General features: G+C 41.5%; 1 protein-coding gene across 7 annotated transcripts in view; it reads right to left on the minus strand.

Moving 5' to 3' along the window:
• The window catches only part of TRA2A (transformer 2 alpha homolog), a 29,448-nt gene extending 19,552 nt beyond the window's left edge, over positions 1-9,896 (minus strand). Inside the window, exons 1-2 of one of the 7 annotated variants that reach the window (XM_063814128.1) lie at positions 9,291-9,557; positions 8,683-8,772 (exon numbers count right to left, since the gene is read on the minus strand). Coding sequence is in view for 1 of the 7 variants with exons in the window: in XM_001158245.6 (XP_001158245.1) it covers positions 9,291-9,326 (36 nt within the window). In the remaining 6 variants the exon portion in view is untranslated. Of the gene's footprint in view, positions 1-8,682; positions 8,773-9,290 lie in introns of all 7 variants that reach the window. The other 6 variants (XM_009452771.4, XM_063814129.1, XM_001158245.6 and 3 more) reach the window with 6 other exon arrangements.
• Positions 9,897-12,826: the final 2,930 nt, after the last annotated feature.

The raw sequence follows: 12,826 nt of genomic DNA on the forward strand, positions 1-12,826 counted from the left end.
GTTCAGAATGTTATCTACCAAATGGAAAAGCCAGCAGGTAAAGTGCAAGTAACTAGTTTATTTAAAAAAAAAAAAAAAAAAAACAATTTTATAGTCTTTAAAATTGTTCAAAACTCTAGTTTCTAACAAAGAGAATTTACTAAATTTCTCTAAATGCTTTTTTAACCATACTCTTCACCCTCCTCCCATGTTTCATTCTAGTTCCTAAAATGTGAGCAATTTTAATATAATTCAAATATAAATCTAACAACTATAATTTCCCCCCACCTAAGTGTTAAATTTTCACTACTTTATAATCTGAAGATTCTTAAAAATAAGCTTTCACTAAGTCATGCTAAGAAATCAAGATATAGTTAGAGCAAGGCATCCCAGGCTGAAATATTTGTACACACCTATCTAAACTCACCCATAGCACATGTCAAGGTTCAAATAAGTCAAAAAGAAAAAATCAGTAAAATTACACCTTCTCCCAACTTTGACTACTATCTTTGCTCATTCTGACTTAAAATATGTTCTGAAGACAAACATACTGAAAAAACTAATAAGCATGAAATTCTTAAAATTTCCCCATTAGCTTATTAATTCCTGATATACACATTTTTGCAACCAGATCACTTTAAAATGCTCTATTATCCACGACATACCACAATGTGCAAGAAGGTACATAATTTATATCATAGTCTTTATCTTTGATTCCATCTCTTTAGAATTATGTTCAGTTTTTACATAATTTATGCATTTATGTATACTGGTACTCCCTTCAGTGACTATATTCTATATCCAAAAAGTGATGGGTTTCTGAAAAAATTGGGTGTAAATCAAAGCATTCCAAATAAAATAACTTACTGATCATAAGCTTGTTTTTTTTAACTGCACAGATATGAGGCACTTATGATCAAAACAGGATGGACAGCTTGGTTTCTGTGTCCAGTTAAGCCTTGATTATCAGTGTAAATAATTATCTCAATTTCACAGAAGTAATTTCACACCAATTTATTTATGCCTTAAGACTATCACACAACTCAAACAGCTTTCTGAAAACTTTTCCTTTGCTTCAAGTTTAATGTCAAGACTTATTTATCAAGAACTGTACTAATGCCACCTGGTCATTTTCTTTCAGATAAAAACAAAACTGAAATACACAGCTACCTTTCGGCTCAATACCAACCTTTCCCATTTAGCTACCTACAAGTCTTTCACTGCATCTCAGATACTCTAAACCACTCAACAGATGTCTGGAGCAGGCATAGCAATCTGGGCTTTTTCATTCACTGAAACTATGAAAGCAGCATATTCAGTATCTTATAAAAAAAGGCATGGCTAATTTGTTTGTAATTTAAGTTTCACAGACTGGTTCATTAACCAAACTCATAAGAGTATCTTCCCCTCTTCTCTTTTGGCTTTCCTTTCCACAAAACAGACCCTGTGACATAACATTCATTTATGCTACTGTTGAATAGCAATAGCTGGATTATTATCTACGAACGCTGCTACAGTCCTTCTCATACATACACAGGAGGCTTTGCTCTGTAAAACACTACAATTCTTTAATTTTACTAGGATGGAAATAAAAACCTTTTATTAAAGTAAACAAGATAATTCAGTAACATCTTAAAATTCCAATTTTAAATCCCAGTTTTGGAGTAGCAACAAAGCATTATGGTATGATAGAATGTCTTTTTAAGAGATGTTATATTTATTTTAAGAAGGAGGAGTCTCATTCTGTCACCCAGGCTGGAGTGTAATGGTGCGATCTAGGCTCACTGCAACCTCCACCTCCTGGGTTCAAGTGATTCTCCTGCCTCAGCCTCCTGAGTAGCTGGGATTACAGGCATGCACCACCTTGCCCGGCTAATTTTTGTATTTTTAATAGAGATGGGGTTTTCCCATGTTGGCCAGGCTGGTCTCAAACTCCTGACCTCTAGTGATCTGCCCGCCTCAACCTCCCAAAGTGCTGGGATTACAGGTGTGAGCCACTGAGCCCGGCCAACATCAGATTTATTTTAAAAGAAGCTTTGCTTTTTATTATCAAAGGTGTCACAAATACCTAACCTCCTTTGTTGTCTGCCCTTCTTTCTATCTCAGAGGAAATCTCAGTCTGCACAAATTTCTTCATGAAAACATCTAAGTTAAAAACAGTCCTCTAAGATGTCTCTAACTCCTAGCTACAAAGTTGTCACTATGATTTTAACTATTTTTTTTTTGAGATGGAGTCTTGCTCTGTAGCTCAGGCTGGAGTACAGTGGCATCTGATCTCAGCTCACTGCAACCTCCGCCTCCTGGATTCAAGCGATTCTCCTGCCTTAGCCTCCTGAGTAGCTCAGCTTACAGGTGCACGCCATCACACCCAGCTAATTTTTGTGTTTTTAGTAGAGATAGGGTTTCCCTATGTTGGCCAGGCTGGTCTCCATCTCCTGACTCCTCGATCTGCCCACCTTGGCCTCCCAAAGCGCTGGGATTACAGGTGTGAGCCACCACACCCAGCTTCATTTTAACTTTCAAAAACAACTTACAAACTTATATTAACAAATCAGTAACTATTAGTAAACTTAACTGGAAGAATAAACTGCCAAGTATATAATTATTTAGAAATAAAGTAACATTTCTCAAAAGCTGTTACCAAATAAATGTCACTTTCACTGAACTCTGCATTAGGAATCAGGCTATAAGAAGTTCTTTATATAAAGAGGACAAATGCTAGGCTAATCCTTTTCTCTCTGACTCGTCTTCATTATGAAATAATTTCAACTTTTTCTCAAAGAAATTCATAAAACTATCCATAATTTGGAAAATGAATTGAAATTGCAAACAAAAAAGATTGCTGGGAATGGGTGGTATCTGCCCTGTTTCACTAGACTACTTGTTCTTAAAGCTGTCCAGTCAAGGAATCCTACCATTTCCTCAGTAATCTGGCTCCTATATCCAATAACCATTAAAAATACACTGCCCGGTTTAAATGGGCAGGTTAATAACTCAACTCGTATCATGAATTTTAACAAAAGTCTTAAATAGGCCTCCAGTCTATCTTATAGGCTATAAAGCAGAAGCCAGGCAGAAAAGTTCTTCTCACAGCACAACCTGCTTTAACAGGTTTTTGTTTTGATGTTTATTTGCTTGTTTGGTTTTTCTGTCACCCAGGCTGGAGTGCAGTGGCACAATCTTCTCATTGCAACCTCCAACTCCTGGGTTCAAGCAATTCTGCCTCAGCCTCCTGGGTAGCTGGGATTACAGGCACCCGCCGTCGCACCTGGCTAACTTTTGTATTTTATTTTAGTAGAGACGGGGTTTCACCACGTTGGCCAGGCTGACCTCGAACTCCTGACCTCAAGTGATCCACCCGCCTCAGCCTCGCAAAGTGCTGGGATTACAGGCATGAGCCACTGCACCCGGCCTGCTTGTTTAAACTATTCTTTATTATCAAGATGACCCTGCTGTTGGTTGAAGGAAATGGCCAAAAATTAAAAGGAGGGAACTAACTAAAACACTAAGAAAGTGTTATAGTGTAACCAATACAAGCTGGTTAAGAATTGTCTTTCTGTGTTAAAATAGAGTTGTATTTTACACACTGTGAATAACCACAATAACCATGTACTATTCTTTTAATCAGGAAAAGGGTTATTATATACATGTACACAATGTTGCGGAACATGAACAATTCCTACAGCAAGCAATAACTGCAGTCTTTTAATATAGCCTGTGTCATACTATAAAAAGAAATTCCAACACAATATATATATGTGCTATCCATTAAAATAAACTATTAAATGCTATACTGTAACTTACTCTAACATTAAGGCCAGGCAAATTCTATGCCATTTAATAGGGCCAAATTTACTCAAGTCCAAGTCTATGAGTATAAGCTTGTAAAACAGACTTACTAAAAATGTATTTTCCTGCTACTTTATGACACTGGTGCTCTATTTCCATAGATACACACTAGTGCATTGAGGAAAATCACAAGTACCCAAAAAGAAGGGAAATGTACCGAAATTATTCAAATACCTTACAATATTCATTTTACTACTTACTAAAGAACTTCTTTAGGAGTTGTAAAAAACCTGTATTTACTCAACCTCAGCCTATAGAAAGAACAGTTTTGCTTCCTTCCTCTTGAGTATGGGAGAATACTCTTACAGACCCCTATGAAGTTAAAGCAACACTTCCATTATCTTCTTAAACCATAACTGCTATTAGAACAAATCCCTTAAAAAGAAGATAGCGACTGCTCATATTAAATTGAAATAATAATTTCCCTTCTTTTAAATGCAGCATGCCTATATGCTGCATTCTGAAGTCAATGTGGTCTTTATCTGCAGACTCAAACATATTCTAATACTGTATGTTTCCTTATTCTCTAAAATTTAGAAGTCTTATCATAAATACATGATTTAGTAACTGACACCCACATATAATCAAATTTAAACTCATGCCATAATTGTGAAATTACCTGTAAAATTTATAATCTTTTGTACAAATTTTAAACGTGGTTCAAAAGTCTCCTAGCTTATATATCCGGATCAATTGTAATGTTCAAAAAACTAATGTATAAGTGGCAATTTCAAAGGTAGAAAAAACAAGTTTGTAAGGACTAATGTGATTTAACATTATGTTCTAATCTTCTGGAGTTATACAGTATTTATGAATCTTGGTGAGTCAGATGATAGGGTCCTGGTTTCAAGGAAAGATCACAACTTTTCTTCTACATATCAGTCAGGCCTAGTCACTCCATCTTTGGTGAAAGTCATGGGACAGTAAGGATTATATATAACTATATATATAAGTAACTTAAAAGGAGGGAAGGGAAACCATATTTCCCTTTAGTATTCTCCTCTCAACTTTTCTTCAGTATATACAATCTTTCCCTCATCTAGTTGTCACTATTTTTTTAACCTCCATGCCTGTCTTGCTAAATTTGTGAGGACATATGAACAAACAGCAATCAGTTTTAATTCATTAGCATGTGAATACACATCTTTTAGTTATCTAATGGGTGAGCACCCACTGATACTATCAAAGAAAGTTTTCTGCCAGTCAAGTTGTAGGAAACTACTATGTTGATTATAGATGATATTTCACACTTGTTATAATACACATGCTACATCGTAGGTTAAAGAGTTTGGTTGATTTACAAAATTAAGCCCACAGACAAAGTATTTTCCAAACCACACATCCCTAAATATTTAAATCCCTGGACATTCTTTCAGATCTCAAGGTTCTATATTCCATTTAATGAGTGGTACAAAGTATAAGCCTCTATGACAGATCTGTAAAATTAGTTATGCGCTGTGGGTATAATTACTTGCACTGCTCCTTTTCAAAATCTTGCCCTCTACTTATATTGAGCAGATCAGCATCCTTCAGTGAAAGAACCTCAAATATAAAAATTTGAGATTTTAATTTTTTTTAAGTTTACAAATTCTTTGCTTAAATGGAAGGGGAGAGGAGAACAACTGAAAGCATTAAAATCAGATAAATGATAGTACTTAAATTTAGGAAAATAGATTAAACCCAAGACTCTCTTAGGTTAACACTATCCCTACTATAAGAAAGAAAGCTTTACCCTTATGTAAGGTCAATTTGATGATATATGGAATTAAATTGCTAAAGACGCTGAATAAGGAAAATGCTATGACATCTCTCACATTTATCTTAAAACTTCATACACAAAAAATTTTAAGCCCAATTTAAAAGTTCTGTGTTTTGTTTTGTTTTGTTTTTGAGATGAGTCTCGCTCTATTGCCAGGCTGGAGTGCAGTGGCCGACCTCGGCTCACTGCAAGCTCCGCCTCTCGGGTTCAAGTGATTCTCTGCCTCAACCTCCCGAGTAGCTGGGACTACAGACGCGCGCCACCACGCCCAGCTAATTTTTGTATTTTCAGTAGAGACTGTATTTCACCATATTGGCCAGGATGGTCTCCATCTCTTGACCTTGTGATCCGCCCGCCTCAGCCTCCCAAAGCGCTGGGATTACAGGCGTGAGCCATCGGGCCAGCCTTGTTTTGTTTTTAAACAAGCCAGTCACAGGCCTGGGTTTTGATAGTCATCATCCCTATCATTCTCAGATTTCAGAAAAGGACCCTCCCCCTATTTCTTCTATTTTTTAACAAAAAATCTATACACACAAATCTTTTAATTCCAAATTGGCACAGATAAATTTGTTTGCCTTTTTTTTTTTTCGAGACAGAGTCTTGCTCTGTCGCCCAGGCTGGAGTGCAGTGATGCGATCTCGGCTCACTGCAACCTCTGCCTCCCGGGTTTAAGCAATTCTCCCACCTCAGCCTCCTAAGTAGCTAGGATTACAGGCATGTGCCACCCCGCAGGGCCTGTAGGAGTCTCAAAAATACTCCAGCTACTCAAGAAGCCAGAACAAATCCTGAAAAGGAGGCAATAAGAAGCGGTATTTTTCCTCTTCAACTGTAGAAAACATAAGTAACTCTGGAATTACAAGACAGGTCCCTAACAATAAAGAATCATTAACCTCCATTATCAACACTGGGATGCTGTATGAAAATTGCACATTTTTATAAAGTACAGTTCTTAAAATTTTAGGGGTAGAGGTGTAAAATGTTAAGAAAAGATTTCCATTCCCCTTAATTTCTATGAAGGGCATTAACATTTTTTGAGCTCAAAATCCGAATTTTAGTTGAAGCTGTATTGAGGCAAACAACTCATTACTTTTATCAAGACATGCAAAGCCACCGCTTAAGTGCTACCTTCACTCCCAGCTCCAAAGGACATCTCCACTTAAAATTGCTTTTATGGACCTACGTATTTACTTATTTTTGAGACAAGAGTCTCATTCTGTTGCCCAGACTGGAGTGTCGTGGCGCAATTCCGCCTCCCAGGTTCAAGTAATTCTCCTGCCTCAGCCTCCTAAGTAGCTGTGATCACAGGCGCACGCCACCACGCCCGGCTAATTTTGTATTTTTAGTAGAGACAGGGTTTCACCACGTTGGGCAGGCTAGTCTCGAACTCCTAACCTCAAGTAATCCACCCGCCTCAGCCTCCCAAAAATTGTTGGATTACAGGCGTGAGCCACTGCGCCCGGCCAGAAACGATTTTAAAAAGGACATCTCCAGACAAGCTTCTCGCATTGTTCTAATTCTTTAACTAATTACAAATAAAGACAATTATCTCATCCTATAAAAACTAGAAGACAGAACATAAAAAGATACAACAGGTGAGCCTACAAGCACTAGTTGATTTACACTAAAATACACTTGGGTACCACTTGTGAAAAAAAATTTCCTATGACCACAAAGGGCCGTAAGAGGGCCCTTTATTTCTATTAAATAAATCTTTAATGCCTACATATATTTTAGCTTAAAAGTGGGTGGGAATCTTTTTTTTTTTTTTTGAGACGGGAGTCTCACTCTGTCACCCAGGCTGGTAGGTGGGAATCTTAACATGTTACTTTCTTAGGAGGGAAAAGTGACAATTGTCGGCAACTTACTCCTTTCCTAGACTTGATGATAAATTAAAAAAAGAAAAAAAGCAAGCAAACAAGGTCCCTTCAGTAGTCCTCTTCACTCCCCACAAACCAAACCAAACCAAACATCAATCCCCCAATTTTTTAACAATGAAAGTTAATTGAAGGAATGTATGAATGGACAGCAAAATTTCTATCGATAATTACTCAACATTTTCAAAACAAGAAGCATTTTACAACTACTATGATATATGTTTATCGCATGATTTTAGAAAGTTCTGTTGGGGCAATCAATACACCATCCTAAAAAATAAGCAGGTTCAATTTTCATTTGTTTCCATGCTCCAAACTTTGTAAAAAAAAAATTCCAATCAAAAGAATTAAAGGCAAATTTTTTAGTCTACCGGGTAACTATTATAGTCTATTGCTTTAAATCTTTCCTCAAAGAGAACTAAAGCCTAAACTGACCTTCTGATTTGACTTTTTGGTTCTAGATGTTTATATCACGAACTCCCCAAAAGGACAAAATTCGCCCTTCAGCACACACACCTCAGGTGTTTTTATGTGCTTCCCCTAGTGACTAGAACAAACATCTACACAACAGCCCGGAACGTGTTGCATGGGGCTTTTGTTTTCTTTCCAGGCTTTCACACGAACTCACTTCTACTAACTCACTTCTACAATTCCCTACGTAGGGTAAACTTTGGAAATGAAACTCACTGACAAACGTTCCAGTACATTTAAGCTGGGGATATCGTATTCTTTGTGATGTTTGTATTTCTCCGACCCCAAATATATTAATAAAAACTTTTTTCTGAGCCCTCTTCGGTGGGGGATAGAGTGAGAAGAGAAATGGGAGAGGGCCTGTTAATTTTCAGGTCATCTTTTAAGTTACAGAACAGTATATACTGACTAGTTATCTTAAAAATACTGAGCCAATGAATTCGTTCAGTTATGTAAGATTAAAGAAAGACAGATTTTTTTTTTTTTTTTTTTACCGTAAAAACCTGTAAAGGAGTGGTCAGTTTTTAGATGAAAGGTCATAGGAAGAAGAGCATTAAAAGTTGAGATATAAAGAAGAGAAAAAACCCAACATCGAGGAATTAGAAAAATAAGGCGTGATAGCATTTCCACATTCATTTCGAAGTGAAAGGAAAGTCGAAGGGACATTAAGGGAAAAGGGCTCCTTGCGTAGTTTCCCCTCACAGCTCTCGTCTTAAGAACGCTTAAGGGTCGGTGCGGTCGTTGACTAACCACTTCATTAGGCTCGTCCCACCTTCAACCTCAAGGCTTTCGCCTTTTTAGACGCAACGCCGCCGGTTCCAACAGAGACGCGGCCGCTCACTGAAATAGAGAGCCAAGGAGACACAGGCCCCAGCTAGTCCCACGCCAGCTTCTCCCCGCCCGGAAAGCAGCCCCGCGCACTTTCGATCCCGAGACCCTCTACGATGCTCGGGGTCGCCAGAAATGCCACCGCAGGAAGCACCTACCACTATCCGGACGGAGGGGAGCTCCCTGCCGCCTCCTCCCGCCCAACCGCGACGGGGACCCACACCTCGGAGCAGACGTAAGGAAGCCTCAGGGGTGGGGAGAAGGGAGGAAGCAATGCGGGGGCGGGGAGGGAAGAGGACCCAGAAGTCCAGGTATCAGTCAGCCTCCAAAAAAGGGGGAGGGGTGTTATCCGTGGTGTTTGGGGAAGGAGTGGAACCCAGAAGCCATCTTGGGATGGGAGGAATCAATCGCGATGGCTCCAGAGGTTGCTCCTCGCGGGACTACCCGCAACCCCGCCCGACCGCGCTTGTTCCCGTGAAACCCCGAGCATTGGGCCGCCGCCTAGACGGCTCCCGCGGCTTTGTACTCACTCTGCCCTCGAAGTTGTTCTCCTCTACATCACTCATGTCGACGAGGCGCTCCCCAGAACTAAATAAGAGACAAGTCTCGGCTCGAGGGCCAATGGCCTAATTAACCCGCTGACTGGACCGTGGGGAAGAGGAAAGAGTCGGCAACCACAGCCGCTCCACTCCACTCCCACTCGGTCGCAGGCTCCAGCAAAATGGCGCCGGCGCCGCCAGAAATCTCCGGGCCTCCTCAGAGCACGACGTAAAGGGGGCGGGCGTCTCTGTGACGTCACGAGGCTCCACCTCCCGCGAGGCTTTGTGTCGGCTGGGCCTGGCGCGAGGGTGGAGGTTGGCGGGCAGCCTGCGCTCTCAGCCTGGGCGCCTTGGAATCGCGGTCCCGTGCTGTCCTCCAAACTTCAGACTCACCTCGGACGCGTCAACCTCTTTGAAGACTTTTCAGTCGCCAGATGAGCCTTATATGACCTTAGCCCCTTTAAATATTGTCCAAGTGGATTCTGATGTAAGGGAACAAAACATTGGAAGCGTTTTTTTATGTTTGTTTATTTTTTGAGTCAGGGTCTCGCTCTGTCACCCAAGCTGAAGTGCAGTGAAGCGATCACTGCTCACCACAGCCTCAAACTCCCGGGCTCAGACGATCCTCCCACCTCAGGCTCCCGCGCGCGCCACCACGCCCGGCTAATTTTTTTCTTTTTTGGGACGGAGTCTCACTCTGTTGCCCAGGCTGAAGTGCAGTGGCGCTATCTAGGTTCATTGCAACCTCCACCTCGCAGGGTCAAGCAATTCTCCTGCCTCAGCCTCCCCAGTAGCTGGGATTACAGGCATGCACCACCACGCCCGGCTAATTTTTGTATTTTTAGCAGAGACGGGGGTTTCACCATGTTGGACAGGCTGGTCTCAAACTCCTGACCTCAGGTGATTTGCCCGCCTGGGCCTCTCAAAGTGCTGAGATTGCAAGGGTGAACCACCGCACCCGGCCCACCCGGCTAATTTTTGTGTGTTTTGCAGAGATGGGGTTTTGACATGCTGCCCAGGCTGGTCTCGAATTTGTGGACTCAAGCGATCTGCTCGCCTCGGCCTCCCAAAGTGCTGAGATTACAGGCCTGAGCCACCGCGCCCGGCTGGAATCGTGTATATATAACAGGCTTTTGGGGGGCACGTTGTCAGCTGACTGTGTTACTTTTCTTCCATATTTGCCCTGTGTAATGTCGACGTAGTATATGCACAGATGAGGTTATGATGCAAAGCCGCTGCTCCTTGCCTCGTGTCCCTGCTCCAGTTCCCCCTCCTAGAGACAGCCGTGTAGTTTTTTTTTTATAATGCTTAGCTCCCTACTAGTTTTTTTGACTTAGATATTTCCATAAAGCTTCACAGTGAAGACCTCCCAAATCTGTCAACTTGGTTCCCAATCATAGTAATAATCTCTGAGATGAGTTTTACTTGTGTAATGCAACTTTAAAAATTAGTTTCGTCTTAAATTTTTTTCCTACAGTGCTTTGTAATAAAAAGATTGACATAGACTTTCAACTATAGTTCTATGGTAGGAAAGTTCATCTGGCATTATTATGAAGATTGCTACCACTGGGGGCAAGATTTCAGCATTTGAATGTCAGTTATTGATAGGGATAAACTTAAATGACATCTGGCTCTTAGAAAAGATGTTGAACTTGGCTGGGTGTGGTGGCTGACGCCTGTAATCCCATTACTTTGGAGACCCTAGGCGGAAGATCGCTTGAGGCCAGAAGTTCGAAACCAGCCTGGTCAACATGGTGAGTCCCCATCTCTACAAAAAAAATTATTATTATTATTATTGAGACGGAGACTTGCTCTGTCACCCAGGCTGGAGTGCAGTGGCGTGATCTCGGCTCACTGCAACCTCCACCTCCGGGTTCAAGTGATTCTCCTGGCTCAGCTTCCCGAGTAGCTGGGATTACAGTGTGTGCCACCACACCTGGCTAATTTTTGTATTTTTCGTAGAGATGGGGTTTCACCATGTTGGCCAGGGTGGGCTGGAACTTGTGACTTCAGATGATCTGCCCTCCTCAGCCTCCCAAAGTGCTGGGATTACAGACGTGAGCTGCCACGCCCAGCCAGGTTGATACCATTTGAACCACTGATCAATCTTAGTACCATTAAAAGTGAGATAACCAGATATGAGATACCTCATGATGTGATGCAATAGATAATACCCAGTTCCTCCTGTGAAGTATTCCTGATCCCTCAAATTGAACTCAAATCTAATTAAACCTTAGATCTAGCCAACAGTTTACAGGAAATACAAGAAAGGGAAAAATAAAAACACCGAGATGAAGTAATCAACTTCCACAGGACAAATAACCACATTCCCCAACAGATTAAATTCACAATCAAGGATGGGAGAAAGGTAGACTATTATGGACTAAGAGTCTTCCCCCCTACATTTCTTTTATTTATTTTTTGGAGACATAATCTGACTCTGTCACCCAGGCTGGAGTGCAGTGGCACAATCATGGCTCCAACGATCCTCCCACCACACCCTCTCACATAGCTGGGACTACAGGCCCCCTAACACCATGCCCAGCTAATTTTTAAATTATTGTAGAGACCAGGTTTCGCCATGTTGCCCAGGCTGCTCTCAAACTCCTGGGCTCAAGTGATCCTGCCGCCTAGGCCTCCCAAAGTGTTGAGCAACCAGGTCGGGCCTAGAAGAGTAGTTTCTTTTTTCTTTGCCTTTTTTTTTTGAGACAGAGGTTCACTCCCGTGCCCAGGCTGGAGTACAGTGGCACAATCTTGGCTCACTGCAACCTCTGTCTCTCGGGCTCTAGAGATTCTTCTGCCTTAGCCTCCCCGGTAGCTGAGACCACAGGTGCATGCCACTATGCTCAGCTAATTTTTGTATTTTTTTGTAGAGACAGGGTTTTGATGTTGGCCAAGCTAGTCTCTAACTCCTGGCCTCGAGTGATCCACCCACCTCGGCCTCCCAAAGTGCCGGGATGATAGGAGATATTTGCTCTATGAGTTATAATCCATTGCTATCATTATTTATTTTGTTGCTTGAATTGTCCCAGATTTCAGTTATAAACTTTTGATATGTTTAAACATATATATAATGTCCTTTTTTCGGAATTGTCTATTTTCCATTTTTCTTTTTTTTTTTTTTTTTCGAGACGGAGTTTCACTCTCGTTGCCCAGGCTGGAGTGCAATGGCACGATCTCAGCTCACTGCAACCTCCGCCTCCCGGGTTCAAGCGATTCTCCTGCCTCAGCCTCTCGAGTAGCTGGGATTACAGGCATGCGCCACCACGTCTGACTAATTTTGTTTTTTTAGTAGAGACGGGGTTTCTCCAGGTTGGTCAGGCTGGTCTCGAACTCCCGACCTCAGGTGATCCGCCCACCTCGGCCTCCCAAAGTGCTGGGATTACAGGTGTGAGCCACTGTGCCTGGCCACTATTTTTTTTTTTTTTTTTTGAGATGGAATCTCGCCCTGTCGCCCAGGCTGGAGTGTAATGGCACAATCTCGCCTCACTGCAACCTCCATCTCCAGGTTCAAGCGATTCTCCTGC

The sequence above is a fragment of the Pan troglodytes genome, chromosome 6, assembly GCF_028858775.2.
Source record: "Pan troglodytes isolate AG18354 chromosome 6, NHGRI_mPanTro3-v2.0_pri, whole genome shotgun sequence".
NCBI classification, from domain to species: domain Eukaryota; kingdom Metazoa; phylum Chordata; class Mammalia; order Primates; family Hominidae; genus Pan; species Pan troglodytes.